The sequence below is a fragment of the Sparus aurata genome, chromosome 5 (genome assembly GCF_900880675.1).
Source record: "Sparus aurata chromosome 5, fSpaAur1.1, whole genome shotgun sequence".
Lineage (NCBI taxonomy): Eukaryota > Metazoa > Chordata > Actinopteri > Spariformes > Sparidae > Sparus > Sparus aurata.
In genome coordinates, this window is record NC_044191.1 from 11,151,680 (window position 1) to 11,171,110 (window position 19,431).

General features: G+C 41.6%; 1 protein-coding gene across 1 annotated transcript in view; it reads left to right on the forward strand.

Annotated features, from left to right (window-relative positions):
* Window positions 1-19,431, forward strand: part of LOC115582198 (GDNF family receptor alpha-2-like) — a 56,479-nt gene that overhangs the window by 14,101 nt on the left and 22,947 nt on the right. Inside the window, exons 3-4 of the mRNA XM_030418013.1 lie at window positions 1,995-2,081; window positions 16,457-16,835. Of these exons, the coding sequence (XP_030273873.1) occupies window positions 1,995-2,081; window positions 16,457-16,835 (466 nt within the window). The remainder of the gene's footprint in view (window positions 1-1,994; window positions 2,082-16,456; window positions 16,836-19,431) is intronic.

Consider the following 19,431-nt stretch of genomic DNA (forward strand, 5'->3'; position numbering starts at 1 on the left):
CTCTTGACAGAAAGGTAAAAAAAAAACTAACATGAAAGGCAGAGGCAAACAGAAAAAATATAGGAAGACACATGCATGTTCTCCAATATGCAAACAAAAAAGAAACTTTTAATAATCATGTAATTCCTCTTCATGTGCAAGTCCTCTCCCTCTCCTCTGTATTTTCTTCCCTCGCCTTTGTGTCTCTGGTCCGACTCTCCTCTGCTCTGTGTTTTTTTTTCTTCTTTTTTTTCTATTTCTCAAGCACACAGACGATCCTCAACTGTGCCAGATGTCGATAGCTATATGTGCTCAGAGAATGGCCAGCTGAGCCGCTCTATCTTGTTATGATTGTAAATATTGATAGACAGGGAGAAGTGTGGAGCTTGGCCCGAAACAATGACTCTGCAGATGTACACAAGTCCGTGGTCGGTTTTTCTTTACCCTTCGGATGAATTGTGAGAGAAAAATTCCCTTTAGTAACTCCCTGTTTGCTTCATTTTCTAACCTTAGTCATTCCTTTTAACCGTGTGCTTTTGATTAGTTTTTAAGGAGACTTATTATTATTATATTATTACTTATTATGGCTTTTTCATTTTCCCCTTTCCTTCAGTATGTTATGTGCGTTGTTGTGCATGTAAAAGATCTTGAAAATTAAGGAAGTCAAAATTCGCACTGTCAGTAGCCAGTCGTCAGTTCTCCTGCCTCTAAATCTGTGACTTTGTGACATCAGTCACACATTTACTTAATTTAGGCCTAGGAGCTAGTTTGGCACATGAGAATTGATTTAGCACAGCTGCTCTGTTGCTGGTGGTGCTGGGTCAGGCGTGTGCGAGCTGACCAATCAGATGAAAGTGGGTATGTGGGAGGGGCCCGAAAAGAGGCATTAGCTAAAAGAGAGCATTTCAGACAGAGGTGCAGCACCTGATAGCATGAGAAAACTGAAATGTACGGTAGTTTCAGCAAAATAAAATCATTAACCTGAAATTGAGCAAAATATGGCTCCTTTAAAAGACAAGTACAATGTCTGCAATGTGGATTCCTCTTTCAGTGAAATAGCAACACAAAGCTGATGTTATCTTTTATTTTATTCCTGATTTCTGACTCTTATTTGATGATAAATTATGTTCACAACAGATATGATGAACACTACTTTGTGTTAACACACACAAATACACGTTTCACAGCAGCTTGGCCTATTATCAAAGCAGCCATATAAGACAACGTGTTATCACCATGAAGCATCCTTTTTCCGAGAAGGATGCTGAAAAAAAAACAAAAACAAAGCTTTATCTATTGGTTGTATCTACTGATTGGTTGTCTGGGAAGCACGGTCTTGTACCAACAGGTTTAGGATTTTGTCATTTGTATCAGCGGCCTCCAAACCTTCCTCCTCACAACACCCTCACTGTGTTTCTGTTGGGATCAGAATGCAAAGCTATTACACACTGGAGGGTTTGTCTCAATCACACCGAATGGCTATGAATTTTAAATGCGGGATTAGGGCCTACAGAGAAGCAGGCACATGGGGGAGACTCAGTCAGTGGAGTGCTAATTTGATTTTTAAATTTTGACTTTTTTGTTTTTTTACACACGGCTCTGGCAACACTTTGTTAACAGGGAAGAGTCACTGCTCGTGCTCTAGGCCTTCAATGCCGCCACAGCAGGAACACATCTTCTTTCCAAAAGGAAATGATGTGGCCATGAAGAACATCCTGTCTTCCATATGAAAAAAATATAGGAAATTACATCACCACAGCAAATTACATTTAAATCCAAAACATGCACTCACTTGATCTATCAAAGAAAAGATAAAAGTGTCTCCAAAAAGGAAACATGAACTGAATGTCCTCTCTGTTGTTGTGTCATTTTCAGGAAACTGGAGCTAAAATGCATTCCTGCACTTTTGATAGACTGAAATGCTCAAATGTTCTGCTTTGCCAGGAAGACAGAGTGCAGGGAAGGTCATCCGCATGGGTGTTAATGAATCTTTGTCATCCTCACTGTTGTTTCAGGTGGAGACATGGATGACTCATCACCGTATGAACCCGTGGCACCAAACCGGCAGCCTGACGTGTTTCGCTTGGCCTCCATCTCCTCAGGTATCACAAGTTTGATCTTTATCATATGAGTGGGAATATTTGTTTTAGAGAGGGGGAAATGGACGTTCCTTTGGGAGAATAAACAGCAGCTGAGTGTCGATATTTCTCCGCTGGAATTCCACCCGTCCTTGGCCTTGCTTATCGTTTGATCTGTCTTGTTACATACGGCGGCAGCTGTCAGCTTGTGAGGTAAATTGTAATCTCGGTGCGCTATCTAACATTTCTCCCAGCTATCGATTTGATTTTAGTTTGATTTCCTCATTGGTTTACTAATTAAACAACCCAGCACTCAGCAGGGGAGTCTTTGGTCTGCTGTTTAATTTACTGTTTATTACCGTCATGGTATCACTAATCAATGGAGATCTTATTATAAAACACAGCTACAGCAGTTAATGCAGTGCAGAGACACGACTTATACAATAGGAGTGATTGGACACAGACGCCTGTCCATTGCGAGAGCTGAAGGCTACGGTGGCTTCCAAATTCAATCATCCACTTCTGACATAAATTTCCGGAGGATGTTCTCTTTTTTTCTTTCCTTTCTTTTCTTTTTTGAGTGTCTTTTTTTGCCAAAAGCAATCTCCAAACACTAAAGGCAGCACATTTTCCTTTTCTTTTGGCTGATGTATCTTTGATGTAGTTTTGTTTTATAACTGGGAGGTACAAGAAAGACACGCTTTCTGCATAATCCCCTTAGCTTGAAATCATCAGTGTATCACTTATTTTTGAAAATGCGCTTTTTCTGATATATTAAAAGATGAAGAGAGTACCAATGCATGTGGAAGAAGCGCAAGCTTTGATTACTTTGGAAATTTGAGATTTGATGGCCAACTGCCTTCCCTGATTTAAGTGCATATCCATCTAAAAAGAACATTCAGAGAGTGAATACTAACGCCAAGGCTGCAGAATCCTCAAAAATTTATATTTTTATTGAAAGAAAATGAAAAGAAGTTGCCTCTGGATTTGAGTTCCACCCTAAAATATTTATAGTCATAAACAATAATCCGGTTTATGACTTTCGAGTTTTATTATTTAGACTTTTTAAGACTTGGTGGTTGAAGTGCCACCTATATGCAAAAACAATTCTAAAGGGGCACATATCAGAGAACCAGACTAACATTTTAATGTGGTTGCCCTTGTGTGCACAGTTTTTTTTTTTATTTAGGTGCACCAGTACATAATTTAAATACACTCAATCATACACTTTAATTAAATTTTGCAACACATTATGGAACAGGACTAAATGTGCAGATAAATGTTTTTCTTAATTTAAATCACAACACAAGCGATAACTGTTATGGTCGGGGAAAAAAAGAGATATGGACTTTATTTACAAAGCCCATTCCCAAAATATCGAAATGCAGGCAATAAATGACAAGCGACAAAAAGGCAACCAGTAAAAACAAAGAACATAAAAGAAAGAGACGGAGGACAAAACCTGGAACGCTGAGAACACAGAGGGAGCAAACGCAGATGAAGAGAGAAGAAAAGACACAGACTTAAAATACACAAGGGAGGAAAGACTAATTAGAGACAAGTGAAACTAGTAGGTAAATCAAAAAAGGGTGGGATGAAACACAAAGACAGGAAGTGGGAAGTAAAACGCGACACACAAGGATAGAAAAAAACAACGCAGGAAAACAACCACACCAAAAAAAACAATAAAAAAACAAGAAGGAAATTGCAATATTCTCCGTAGTTGGAAAATAAATACATTTAAATGTTATGTAAATTACAAGAGAGTGGACGAGAGAGAGGGTGCGTGTAGAATATGGACATAAGTGTGGGCGTAATCCAAAAACTTCCAGTGTTACTCTAAAATTCTCTTGTTTTTGTTAGTTAAGTGTTTGAACTGAACTGCAAACTGAATTCTCTACTAACAGACATATAGTTTGACAGCTGACTCGCATGCACGTGTCAAACGCAGGTCGGTCTGTGTCTCCTGTGGGTAATTACTATATCCTAATTACAGTGTTCCAATGTGAATAAGGCACCGCTACTTCTGCTGATCATTAGGCCAGTTCAGAACGAAGGGAACTGTATTCTACGGTTGTGATGTCTCACAGTTTCTCAGATTTGCAAAATCAGACCTGCCAAATTTTAGGCGCACTGGTGCCACCGATGAAAATGTTAAGTTGTACAATGGATTTTGCTGTCGCGTCCTGGAGCCCTGCATGTTGGCAGCTCTGCGCCAAAAAAAACAGTTGGCGAATGGCCAAATTGAGCAAGATTTTATTGACTTGTGTGTGGTAGTTTTGAAATGCCCTGCTAACTAACACTCAAGCCAGATCATAAGAAAGCGTACAGATGCTTATCTTTAGCCCACTAGAGTATAAGTACAAGTGCCCTGGTAAATCAAATAGCGCAGTACAGTGCACCTCCACATATTAAGATACAACAGGGGACTCATTACTGTATCCATTTTGCTTCAGCTGTTTCCTCCACTCTCTCCAAGGTGAAGTATTGGATTTGCTCTCTGAAATCTGTTTAGCCGCAAGCTTTCCTCATTATTTATCATTTTTGAGGAGAGAGTAATTGATTGTGGCGCTGAGAGGAAACCACAGGCAAAACAGATAAGTAATTACACACTTGTTTCATGGAAATACTTCTCATTTCGATCACTAAACCACATAATAGCATTTATAATCATGTCTATAAATGTTAAACTGTATGGAGACCCAGGGAATATATGATATCTGGTCGGCTGATGAGGACAGGGGAATGTATACTCTCCAAGAGGCAAGGTGGGAAATTGAAAAATAATCTCTGCTATTTTAAAAGTTTTTGTCTGGGGGGTAAGATAAGGGACAGAAGTTGAGATAGAAATGAAAAATAATTCTATACTACTGCACGCACTCACACTCTGGAGTTAAATTAAACAGACCATATGGAGACTGTGATTCTGCATTGCCCCAAGTGATACCTGCAAAACAATTTCACACAGGCCTCTCCTTCTAATGTAGTCTGAGCCACAAATTGTTACAGATCTTCAAACTGAAAATTTGCATTCACTGTACACACACAGACGAAAAGACAATGGCCACATTTAACCCCCTGGGATCTGTCCCTGCAGTGATCGCAATATAGCCAAGGATGGCCTCGTTAGAAAGACAGCAATGAATCCTGCTCCTCCTGCCCCGGCTTGGCTGGCGGTATACACCTGCATCAGCAGCATTTCATCACCTCGCTTCGCAGTACACTTGCATCCAGAGCCAGTGTCCTCGTCACGCCACGTCAGTGGCATTTTTCCACTGATCCCTTTGCTGTGGGGCACAGTGTGGTCTCTAAAACCCTGTTCCTCCACCCCTGTGTGCCATGCCTCTCACCACTAAAGGGTTACTTTGTGTTGTGACAAGGTGGACCGCCTTTAGTGCCACAAAAGCAGCATATTCCTGCTGTCACTGTGCTGACAATGTGCCAACTCGGAGAAGCTACTGGAAGTAGCTGGGTGAAGGAACCGGCGAGGTTACCGGGCAACAAAAATAAAATGCTTACTGACTCCCACTCCTAGGCACAGTAAATATTGTTTTTTTCCAGAGAGGAGGTTCTACTCAGTTTTTCCGTAGACCTTTCCATATAACTGCTTTAAAAGGACATGAAGCCCAGTTGACACCTGGCACAGTTAGGCTCACTATCACATGGTAGAAATTAGTTCCTCAGCCCATCCAAGACGTGCAGCATGAGTTGGATTCTGTCACATTCTGGCCCACTATTTCTACATGCTGCTTAAGAAGGTGCGTGTCACTATATCATGCTGCCGGTGTCTGGGCAGAGGGCATGTCTATCTGATGATGGAGATGATGTTGTACAGGGAAGCAAACATATAAACAGGACACAACTGACACCTGACTGAAAGTAGAAATGACCTCTGGTTACCAGCAAGCAGGAATGCCTGTTCTCCTTTGGGAGTGCTCTTGACAGCAGCAGCGCCCACAGTATATACAGCACTCACTATGAACAGCTGAGCCTGAAATATGGTGATAGTTAACATGCTGCAAACCTGCAGTTCTTTTAGAGGTTCTGTAGCAGTTCAGCCCTGTGAAAACTGCTGTATGTAGTTTTGGGGAAGAAATTCAAAAAAAGGAAAAGATCTTCATTGACTCTTTTTTTAAGGCCTAAATAAACTAAATAAATAAACTGACAACACTCTTTGATACTCTTTTAGTCTGTTTTATATTTGGCGGACCCTGCAACCTTTCTAGCTTCAAACAGTGTTCAGGGGACTTTATTTACCACTGAGAACAGCTTGTTTATTCAGTTATGGAAAAATATATATTTTATATATATATTACTACCTCGATAGTAAGGTAGTAGTTGTAAATATAAAAATTCTGGGTCAGAATTTCTTCTCTAAAGCGACATAGTGTCCCTTTAAAGCTATAATAGTCAGATTATGATCTCAACAACCCCCCACCGCCGAAAAAAAAGTTTAGTCTCACTTTGAAGATACCCGACGTAAAAGTGAGTGATACATTGAGCACTATAGACACTATAAACACTGTGTGGAATCTTAAATAAAGCAGAAATGGAAAGATCCAACAATACCGCAAAATATGTTGCCGTAGGTAGCGACTGAGCAAGTGATTGAGCGAGGGAGAAGAAGATTAAACAACCTCTGCCCTTATTATCAGTGCCTGAGCTGAAGAACTACTATCACAGTGAAAACTAATGGGAGACGCAAAGGATATTGCAGCAAATTTACAGGGCGCATGTGAAGTGCTTTGCACAGGTTAAGCAGCAAAACAACCACAGTGCAGGGCAAAGACCCTCGATGGGCAATAAGAGGATTGTCTCTAACATCAGCACTTCAGCACAATCTAGTTCCAATTTTTGTGATGACTTCCACCACCATTTTATTAACTTACGGAGGTAGTACTTTTTTCTTTCTGTTTAAGCTGGTGACAGATCCAATGCACCATGACTGAATCAGTCAATCATATTACATACAGTACATGTCAAAGGAATGACGCCATAAATTGTAGCCTGAAAATACAAAATTATTTTCAAGAATGACTCAAGTTAGCGGTCCATCCTAAACTGAAACCTCCTCCTGCACCAATATTTTAATTTTGGAACAAGTATAACCGCATTGTCCTCAGTGGAGGCAGGAAGACTATGAAGACACGCATTTAACTTTTTGTCAGTGGAAACATCTTCATCATCAAATGATAGGGAGTGCTGAGTGAGTCTTTCCCACAGGAAATCTATTGATAATCACTTCTCTCCCCCAAAAAACCCTTTAGTCAGTGCAAGAATTGAGTGTAATAAGTGATATTAATGCATATTTCCCCAGTTCTAATCAAATTGGACTAAACACCGGTGGGAATATAACAAAATCAAACAAAAAGATGAAGCATGAAGATGCTGCAGGAAGGCAAATTTGTCTCCTTTATACTCTCAATGAAAGACATCACATTGCCGCACCAGGTTTAGTTAGTTCAGAAAATGAATCACCTTTGAGAACTGATGTTGTCCTGCTAGTTTGTTTGATGCATGCAGGAACCTTTTGTTTCTCAGAGACACTGAATATTCATAAGCCTTGCTGTAAGTTTTGCCAGAATTAGCCAAGAGGCTAGTTTTTTAATCTTTACTCCCTGGCCAGGTGTACAGTTGGCAGCCTAAAAGCTAGAAACAGGTTTAAAACAACAATCATGATCTAAGGCATGTCAGTTACAGTGAATAGCAGGACGAAGACATGGGCAGTGAAGCAGAGCTAATTGCAGTACAACACAGCAAAGTCAAACAACAAGCAAACATACAGTAAGCACAGACATGACACATAAGTAACAGAACCTATTTGCATACTTGCCAACCCTCCTCCATTTTTTGTTGCCCTCTCCTGAGCAGAATTCTTATATTTCTTCTGATTTATGACAGTTTTTATCACTTGGAAATGGAGAGGAGAAAGATTAGTTAAACCAGCTTCAGACGCCCTGGAGAGACAAATACACATTTCTTGCGCAACGAAAGAGGATGTCAAATCGGCCACGTTAGTTTTTCTGTCAGTTGCGGGAGTTGCACTGCGTCGATCCCCACAGAGAGGCTATCAAACAAAGACTCTCCAAAGGGCGGGGCAGAAAGTGAATGAATGAATTAGAAAATATCACTTTACACCACATATTTTTGCAAGTTAACACTAGAGGGTGAATCGTCCTGTTTTTCTGAGAATTAGAAAGCAAAATTGAAACTATTTGACATAGAAATGTTGTTGTTACTTATCGTTTGGTTGTTTTTATTCTTTACATGTGCGATATGTAATAATTTTGATTGAAAACACAAAAATGTACATCTAAATATTGTGTTTTATTAGTGATGCTGAAGTTAGCATGTCAGCCAACTAGCCCCAGCTTGTCCCAGCTCCAAACGCCAACACCCTGCCGATGCTAGCTGCTGGCTAACTGAGCTAACTATCTAACAGCAGTTACAGATGGCAGCAGTGAGTGGTTACTGTGGTGATATGTTGCCCTTTGTCTGTTTTCATTATGAATTTGACAGATGTCCGGTATTACATATTGCACCTTTAAATATCACCAAAATGCAGGAAACGCAGTCCTTGAATCGCTTTGTTTAGGACCCCCAGAGCCCGGCTTTGGCTAAGAAATCAATCCTCTTTGCTTGCTTAAATGTTTAATGCATCAATGAATTGTTTGGTCTATAAATCACAGTTTGAAACTCAAAGATATTCAGTTTACAATTTTAGATTTTCACATTTGATAAGCTGGTAAAATTCATGCATTCACGGAGAGCGAAATTCATGGAACTAGAGTTACGATGCATAACCACGGTTTTCTTGGTTACAGTTGCTGTACAAGTCAATAACCTTCTACTCAAATCAATAAAAGGGATGTGGGAGAGAATCCCTCCCTCCACAATGAACCAGTGCCCTTATCAAAGCCCAAATGAATGCCGCATTACGTACGGCATACAGCAAAGATATCATTGACTGTAATTGTTAATATGCTCCATGTGAAATATATTCTGTTCTCTTGACCCAGCGCTGAGCTAATTAACTTATTAGGAGCAGAGGGCAGCATAGAATCCTGCATTCAGGGGTCCCTCTAGGAATTAAGTTTAACATCCCTTAGTTAGACCTTCTAACTCTCAGCACTAAGCCTCTCACCTCTCAGCGCAGTGTGCCCACCATCCAATTAAATCCAGAAAGCTGTTTCTACAGCTGGGGGAAAAGGACCAGTGCAACAGCCGTGCTCAGCATGCTGTTGAAATGTTCGACGTTTTCACAATGTCCTCATAACAATTACTATTACTTTGGCAAACACTAAGACCTTTGTTTTTTTGTGTGTGTGTGTGCGGTCTGAGTGTATCTGTGCATACTTTTGGTTTGTGCAAGATTTGTCTTGTGTATTCTTGGTAGTGTGCCTGTGTGTATTTACATTACTTTGTTTATATGCTTTCTTATTCTGTGCGAATTTTTTAATCAGTTTACCCTCAGTCCAGCCTTAGCTTGTGTCTCTCAGTGGGTCATTAATGAGGGTTGCTGTTCAAAGCTCACTTCACAGAGAGCCTTTGTAATAGTCAGCGTTTTTCTAACAAGTTTGAATTAAACAACAGTGGATAATCCACAGAAGATGTTTGTTGTTTTAGTTTGTGAGTGCGTTTAGTTATTCCCCACTTGCAGTGGTGCAGGACGTATTCGGATCTGTTAATAAAAAGTATTAATACCACAGTGCAGAGACTGAACATTGAAAGTATAACCAGGACAATGTACTTTAAATAATAGGTGTCATTTCTTTCTGTGGACGCTGGGGACGGTTTGAAAATTGCCCATATTGTCCCTTTTTAAAGGGATAATTTGTGAAATAATTTTTACCTGGCAACATAAATGTTAACTAATAAACCATAACACTTTTCTCTCCATCAGTAGAGTCTGTACTCAAAACCGGCTGCTTGATTCTGGTACAAAATTATGACTAAATCTTTACGGAGGACTGAATATATAGCATAAGACACTTTGAACTGAGAGCCATGTGCAGGAAAAATCTCTGCTTATAGGCAGACTGTGAAATCAGATGTAACACGTTAGATGGACTGATTAGCTATCTAGCAGAAATAGTCTGGGTTTGCAAACATATTAGGATCATAGTGTGTCATTTGATAAAGGCTACAGCAACATAGCCCAGTAAGCTAGTTAGTAGTTTCTAAAGTGTACCAAACTTTTTAAAAATGTGTAGCTTGCTACTCCTTTTCTATGATTGTTTATCCTGTTGTGCCCCCTGGTAGAGTGGATTTAGAGGCGTGGTATTTTGTGTGAAATGTATGTTAATGAATGTTAATTCATTCGGTGGAAATTTAAAAGACTTAAAATCAAATCAATGATTTGAGATCTAGAATTGTAAACGCTGTTTCTCTAATGTTAAAATAGTCTTCATCATCGAAATAACAGTTTAACTTAACATCTCAAAGGTTAGGTTGATTTATTATCTTTGCTGGTGTTGCCGTTGTGGATGTGATGCATATTGATGACTTTACATGTGCGATCAGATCAGCGTTGTTTTTTGCTATTTCTTATTGATGACTCTGTAGTAGCCTATGCTATGATGGGCCATTATGCATTTATTCCCTGTTTATCTCCGACCTCATACCAATCCCTCCATTACACTGGATAAACTTCCCTATGCAGACGACTGTTGAAAACATTTTCTTTCTCATCTGAGGACTCATGTCCCCACCGCTTTTCCACATAGAGTAACACCCTTGTTTGAACTGTAAAGTACTTAATGCAGACAAATGTCCCACATGATAATATATTACGCTGTTCAGTGTTTGCTCTAATTGTATTGTAACAGTGGTGGCAATGGGTATTTTTTTTTTATTTGTTCCACATCCATCCCTGTTGGTCTGTGTTGGTTCAAGTGCTATAACTGGCTGCAGCACTAATATCGCTCATAATTAGTCACTTGACCATGATTAACGGCCTACATCTATGCAGGAGGTCCTGTGCTTATTTGTGTGAGGTTTTTTTTGTTTTGTTATTGAGATGATGATTCAATTTACCATTATATCTAGCTGTGGTGGTGATGTTCCTACTGCAGTGGTCTGAATGTACAGGAAACTCTGTGTTATTGCACATTATATCAATAGATTATTATAACTGATGAACTGATGTTAAGAAAGATTTTACTCCTGTGGTTGGGTAAAGTAGAGCTGATTATGTATTACGGGGCTTCAACTTGAAATGTTCTTATAAATTAATCTCCTGTTTATTTTCTCCATTCACTGATAAATTCTTTGTTTCGTGATAATTAGGAAAATTGTGAGAAATGCCGTCACAATTACACAGATTCCAACATTTGTGAAGCAAATTGGTAACAAAACTAACATCAAATGATGTATTGACTCACCTGCCGGGTAGTTTAAAGGGGCTCTGTGTCATAATTTGTATCAATTTACATGTATTAATCACTTTTTTATTGGCCATATGTGAGCAGATTGCAAGAAGACATGAAAAATGAGACCTTCCCCTTGTCTCTCCGCTGCCTTTACAAGCCTGTGGACGATTTATTGAAGTTGTTTAACACTGCTTGACTGTGAACATATACAGCACACTGTACACATTGACATATACAATGACTGGCTTCCGGCACAAGAAGACGCAGACGTTTTGCAGAATTATTTACCGCTGTTTATTTATAGATTTATAGGAAATCATCATATTTTCTAAGTTCTTTATAATGTTTGTTTGCAAAAATCGTAATCTGAAAAGTTACTGAAGCTATCAGCTAAAGTGGCATGAAAAGAAAAGACTAAAAGAAAGCACCTCAAATTTGTACCTAAATACAGTACAGTACTCCACTAATACCTACTTGCGTGCTGGTAATGAACAATAAAGTAGATTATTGATTAATATCGCGCAGGTTCGCTTGGCACACGCACATATCGTTAGATTACTTCACACTTCATGCTGTACCAGCAGCGATGGCTGAGAGAGCTAAACAGCATGCATATTAAGACTGAGGGGGGCCACTGAAGATGCTCCAGCTTCTGAATTTCACAAGAGGAAGCTCACTCCTAAACAGCTCAAGTATTTAGGAAGTATGTTTGCAATGATTTAAAATTCCTTTGGACGCCCCCTCCTCAACTCCACACACACACACACACACACACACACACACACACGCACACGCACACACACACACACACATATTTATTCTTACATACAAATATTTAGTCTTGGTCTTTTCCATTCCTGCTTACTCCCCTCTTATCTGCATGCTCATTCATTTCGCAGCCACAATTTCCTGCTTAGGGGGAAATTCTTTTAAACCCTTCGGAGCAGATGATTCCATGAACTCTGCTGGTCTTCGTCTGATGACTTCTGTTGGTCTGACTTGCAAAGTAAGGCTCCCGGAATTGATGTTGTAGATCCAGTGCGCCCTCTTCGACTCCTCTGGAAACCCCGCCGCAACACAGAGTACAGAGCTAATGACTGATGAGCCCTTTGACACGGAAATGCTTGACATGCTCCTTGGGGTCCGGACTAAAGACTTCCCTAACAAGCTCTCGCACACTCACCCAGGGCCGTATTAAATCCAAACTTTGGCACCTTTCCTAATTACTGAGAACATACCCGGAGCCAAGAGCCTCTTCCTAACCTGGGCTGAACTCCCCTCTGCAGCGCAGCGTCCCTTGAGTACGGGATGATATATGAAATGCAGAATTCAAATTAGGCTGACAGAGAGCAATTACTGGGGAAGCAAGATCCCTTCTTCCTTTCTTTGGGAAAAAGAAAAAATCCAGATACAGTGTACGTGAACATTTTATCCCCTTCTTGTCATTCATGTGTGCTCCCTCCACCTGCCTCGCCTCCCTCTTTCTCTTTATTATCCCTCTTTCTTATTTCTCCATGGAACACAGGTCTTAGGTAATTCTCTGTTTCTCTCCATCTGTCTCATCTTCCCTGCTTCCCTCTCACTTCCCTCGTTCTCTTTCTCTCCCTGTGTGTGAGTGTGTGTGTGCTGAAAGAATAGATGGTTATTCCCACTACATTGCCATCAGTGGGGTCTAATTTATGATGCCCATCCAGCAAAGAGCCCTATTAAAAGCCTATTTACAGTCGAACGGCAGGATCACCGAAAGCAACGAGCTAAATGTTACGAGGCCACGATTTCCAATGCACACGAGGCAGTCGTGAGTCAACGGAATCCGACAATGTGAAAACTCTTATTGTGAATTCATGCTTTTCTGTTCCCGGAATAAGTTGAATACGTCACATCGAGCTACACGCGTGAGTAAAAAACGTCTACGCACACCTTCATATTAGTTCATTCATTAACAAATAGTAATGGGATAAACATCATTCATGGCCTTTCCTGCACTCAGTGACACTGATTGTTCTGTGTTTATTGCATCCATTAATCAATCAATGCTCCCAGCTGCCAGCCTATATGTTCATTCGTTCAGCCAAAGCCTCGCGTGCTCATTAGTGTATCGTGCGGCCGTGGAGGTGCCTTAATAGATATACGTGTAAGCTATTGTGATGCTGAGAGCTGTTGATGGCCCCGCCAGTGGCTCGGGTTAATTATTCTGAGCACACGAGTCGCACATCTTCCCTGAATTAGGCTGGATTAATTGAAAGCTCTCCAGCATGTCTCTGTAAGTGGCTGTCCAATCTGTTAGTCTGTGTCCTCTCATTTCATCGCTCTATCTGTCATGATCAGCCACTGTAATCAACTGCTCAAGTCTCCTCTCCCCTCTTAAAGCTTTTTCCATTTTTACGTGTCTCGTATCATTAGCTTATCAACCCCTTTTCTCCTCGCGTTATGGCGGAATATGTTTGCTGAAAACCGTCGTTGTAATGCACTTGGAAAATCAATTATAACTCTGTAACACAATACCACCTCATTTCCCCTCCCATCTCCACTTTCTTCGCTTCCTTCCTCCTCCCGTCCCGCTCTTGCTATCATCCTGTTTGTGTGTAAGCACGTCAGAGTCAGGCCCATCAAGCAGGCTTTGTGTCTTATGCTTTGCCCCAGGACATCTTTTTGGGTTGAGCACCAAATTCAATCTCAGCTCCCCAATCAGGGGTAGTAAAAACTCGTCCGTGGCTGTGGCTTCAAAAGCTGCTTCAGCCCTGCTTGGTCAGATAAATCTTCGTAACTCATCCTTCTCCTATACTCTTTTCATCCTGGACCCCCCGGTGGCCCACATTAGAGCCTGCAGATGGCCAGGGGAGATTTAGGAGCTGCAATCCATCAATGTAATGTTGCCTGAACCACTGGACAGCCGCCCCGCTAACCTCTCCTCCAGCTGGGCCGTACTGCACCCGCTCAGGCCCGCTTCAGCCAAGCTTGGCCCACTTAAGTAAAACTTTTGGCCCTGCTTCGGCCTCATCATGCCCGGTGCCGAGGTCAGCTCTCCTTTGTAATCACAGATCAACTGAGCTGCTCCTCCGTGACAAGGTTTACTAATTGTCTCATCCCGCTGAGAAGGTTTGATGTTTGTTACTGTCGCGTAAGTAAATGATCGAGGCACAATACTGCCTGCCTTTTCAGACACTTACACTAACAAGGCTGAGTCTGTTCTGCTGCCAGACATCTGTTGTGAAGTGTTTATCCTCTCCCCTCTGAGAGCGCAGGGATAAACAAGTTTCATTTGATGACGCGATGATGTCTTATTTTAATGAGTCATAAAAGGGAATGCACTTATTATTCGAACAAAGAAGGGAAGGTTCTCCCCAGTGGCCCGTGACGAGCACTGTGAAAGACGGCAGTATTCTCAACATCTCCCGAACTCGAGACGTGTCTTATGACAACATGCATGTTCATCAGAAGCGCCTGCAACATTTAACCTTGATACATCTATGTGAAATGCCTGGTTAACAGAGAGCCAGATTAAGTGTGCTTTCTGCTTTCTGTGATGAACTCCTGATATTCCGCTCCTCTTATTCTTCAGTGGCGGTGAATCTGATTTTATCTGGCGTCATCTGAAGCCCCAAAATCATTAATTTTGGGGCTTTGCTTATTTTTTGGTATTTGATGTGTTCTATGTATCGCCATTTCTAGGATTGATAACGTGCAGTACAGCCCTTGGAAACAAAACAGCATCTCTAGCGCGCCCCTCTAAAACAAATGGTCTTCTTCGAGCTCCAGGCTGTCTGATAGACACAGAGTGAGATTGGTTCTGTTGAATAAGAGATGAATCTCTCTGGGTGTCACTATGCCGCTACGACCTCTGAAATATCATTATCTACAGGGGAGGGAGGTTAACCTCTCTAATATAGCCTGAATGCAAGAGAGGGATGCCACAAGTGAACATGATCCTGCTTTATTACCGGTATATCTCAGGAAAAGGTGTGTTTTTGTCCCGCCGCTGTGGTATATGCAGTATCTCAGAACACACACCTAATGACATAATCTGTTTTCCACAAATATGATGTGCAGCCTGAGGGGTAATTGCAATGTTTCAGTTTTTGATTACAGTGGGGGGAAAAAAAAAATAAGGGAACTTAATCTTCTACTTGAACTGTCCAATAAATGAATCACACAGCTCGGCGTCTTACAACAGCACAGAGTCTTTGCCAAGTCCTTGAGCTTAGCATGTTTTCTGCAGATGCTACAGTATTCAGTATTGTTTCCCAGCGACCAGCGTTCACATCAATACGCTTTCTCGTCAATATTTTCCCAAGGACTCCTGTTTGCTTTACATGATTTCTATGAAGCTAACAAAATACAGTGTTTACTTCATTGTGAGTCAAAATGACAAAAACATCTAATTCCAGTGGATTTCTATGAAACCAAGGCTACTTTTTACGGGAACCAGATAATGGACTGATATTACATTATAAAATTACCTGGAAATGAATAGTTTATTAGCATCCAATTTGGAATCATAGCTTAATTCATTCATATTTCACTCAAGGTCTGAAACAGCGTGAATCAATTATTCAGTTGGAGTGGATGTGGGCTAGCTGCAGGCGTTCCTCCAGTGGTTTACTGTTGGTTGGTGAAACACAGAAGCAGCACAGATGATATTGAAGATTCTCCTCCTGCGCTCAAGTATAACATTTGCAGTGAACTCCCCGACGGGTGGAGATGCAAGGGTTATTGTTTTATTTGTTGATCGTACTTTTCAGCTGAGCCCACTGTAAACCATGTCAGAGTTATGATGTGGAGTCAGAGGATGAATGGGAAGATTTTTTTTATCCTTCTGTTGTGATTGAATTTGATCCAGGTTGTGTTTGTTTAAATATTAACACGCGCGCAGAAGCTAGGATCGTAAATTCAAACTACTCATTCCCTTTGGAAATATACGTAATAGGAGTGAAATCCAAAGGAATGTTTGAAGTGTTTCAATTCATTGTGCGGCTGAGAGTGATTTTAAGCGCTGTGAACCTCTTTTTTGTCTCTTCTCTTTGCCAGGGATGCACACAGTTGCACCAAAAGGCTTCCACTGTCTCGACCCTGAGAGGAACTGCAACCCTTGTCTTGATGCGGCCAAAGCCTGCAACCTCAACGGCAGCTGCAAGAGGCAGCGCTCCGCCTACATCGCTACCTGCAGCAAGGAGGACCCCAACAAGGGTGAAACCTGCAGCAAGAAGCGCTGCCACAAAGCGCTTAGGTTGTTCCTGGATCGCGTGCCCCCTGAGTTCAGCCACCGGCTGCTCTTCTGCCCCTGCCAGAGTGAAGGTTGCGCAGAACGACGCAGGCAGACGATTGTGCCTGATTGCTCCTATAAAGATAAGGAGAAGCCCAACTGTCTGGAGCTACGGAAGGTCTGCCGCCAGGACTCTCTCTGCAGGTGCGGGAACGGGAAATGGTGGGGGGGAGGAAGGTCGTGGAGCGGGGAGGAGGACTGTCCTCTGATGCATGTGTGTGAGGGGTGGCAGGGCATACGTTCAGTTTACGTGCATGCATGTCTGTGTGTGTGCACTTTTGTTTTCTTGGCATGATGGACAGATTTTGGTGCCGTGCCGCCACAGACATCTGAAGACTCATAATCATCTTCTTGTATTCATGCAAAGCGAGAAAAAAGAAAACTGAATCTGTGCGTTCGAGAGAATTAATGTTTGATGGTAATTTCCTCCATCCCGTGGCATCCTAAAGTTGTATATTCCTCCGCTGTAACTGTGCCAGTGAAGTAATTAGACTTTCAGGGGAAGCTCGGGCTATTAGACACAGGATGAAGATGTGAGGCTAAGTTAAAGGGACAACGCTCAATTAAGCTGAACAAAACATTAGTGGATCACGGTGGCTGCACGGGGGCCTCAATTGGATTCAAGCGGCCGGATTCAATTCACACCTACCCAGCCGTGACATGTTGCCTTGTGTTAGTGCTGCTGAGAGCAGGTGAAACACAGCGATTGCACTATCAGCCAAATCAGCTGTCAAGATCTTTTTAACCCCAAGAACATGTGCTGTGTCTGGCCATCAATAGGCTGCACACCCAGCCGGGTGAAGAGGATGTGCGTTCATTAGTCTCGTGGCAAAAAAAAAGAAAAGAGACATTTGAATAATTCTAAGCATTTAAAAGCTAATTTATGAGCCTAATGGAGTTCGACCGAGTGTTAAACCCTTGAAAGCTCACTTCTAAAAATAATACTGAAGATGAGAGAATTATCAGAAGAGGGAAAGTTTTTGCTACTTTTTCATATCTCGGTGTGACAGATGACAAGGCAGCTGATCGGGTCTTGACAGCGTTTCAGGGTTTAATACTCCAAGAAGTGACACTCCCACCTCAGTAGTCATGGAAGACGGTAGCACCATGCCTGGTTCGTTAATCACAAAAACTGCCTGATAATTAGACACCAGACACGTCTCCAGAAAAGTACTTTAAATTATTGTCAGAAAGATTTTTTTGACAACTATTTTCGGGTGGGTCTGTAAATAGAAACTCTGAGCACAGGAGCGCACCCTGCCAAAGTAACCGAAGCTTTTTCTCTAAATTCAGAGCCCTGTTGGAATGTGCCGACAGAGCGCCACATTCTCAGAGGGACAGAGCGCGCTCTGGGCACTGTGTCTGAGGAGATGAAGCAGCAGAGCGCCAAGCCCCAGGAGCAATCACTGTTTCATGAACAGTTGAAATGGCAGTCCTTTGCTAAATGTAGCAACGGTGGACTGATGGGTGTATCAACAGAAATAATTCAACAACCAAGCAAAGAAGAGTGCGCTGTTTGTGTGTGTGCGACATTAGGCAACTCTTACAAAGTGTCCTGGATGTCTCAAACTTACTTTCAAAGGCCTGTTCTTACCGCAGAGTCTCATCATGTAAGGTTTTCATCCGCTTTGCCGTCCACAAGCTCTCGCACATTACATATCGATAGGAAAGTTTATCTTGTATCTGTTTTCTGACGGTTGACCCGTTAATTCATATGGACAGAGCCTGCTCTACTGCTTTACACCCACACTCTCATTTTAGTGTAGAGCTGGACAGGTACAACAAACAGAGGTGAGAAGTAATGAAGTACACATATTTGTTGCTGTAAGTAGGTCGATTTTTCAGGTATCTGTACTTTACTTGAGTATATAGTTTTCTGACAACTTTTTACTTTCTTCTCCTTACGTTCTCAAAACAGGCTCCTTACTTTAGTTTTAATGCATTTACACTCAAACCACCTCTGCAAATCACCATATTTTACTTTTGCTGTAATATTAAGAGAAAGAAAGAAAGAATGAAAGGAAGAAACAAACAAACAAACAAACAAACAAAGATCTAGTTATGAAGGACAGGCGCGGAGGCCAGAGATTGTATTCTTGGTCTGGATGAATGGTTGACAGGGTTTTTGAAACACTCGATAAATGGTCTCTACGTCATGAAAAAAACATCAGCATCAACTCAACCACACTGAAAAGGATGGTTTGGGAGATTCCCAGGACAGTGATGGCCTTGTTCTCGGTAAGGAAGTGTCGTAAAGGCAATTATGTCTCCATTTTGAACTGTGCATTCCAAGGGCTCTGACGGCTCACCAGATAGGGCACCGAATTGTTGCAGGTTTGGACAGGACCAGTGTGTGTATGTGTTCTTGATGTCGTTGTTTTCTTGGATGTGACAGATTTGTAATGACTCTGTTTAGGTCACTAAATTGATGTGAGTCATAGTCATAAAAAGCATCCGTCTACACGTGAAATCATTTTGTGCCACTTTTGCATCACTTGTTGTTTGCCTCTGTTTTGGGTTCACCAGCCAGACTCACGTGAATTTGAAATTAGCGTTGCTAGCCATGCACGACACCTCCTTGTGAGAAGCATATCTACGGCGCATCGCATCCATCCTGTTTCCATTGAGGTTAGCAGCTGTCGAGGCTGAGTGCTAATGGCCGAAACCCAATCCCTCTCCAACAACACTAAATCCGACCACCACGCCGCGAGAGGAGGGAAACTCTATCACCTCCTCTCCG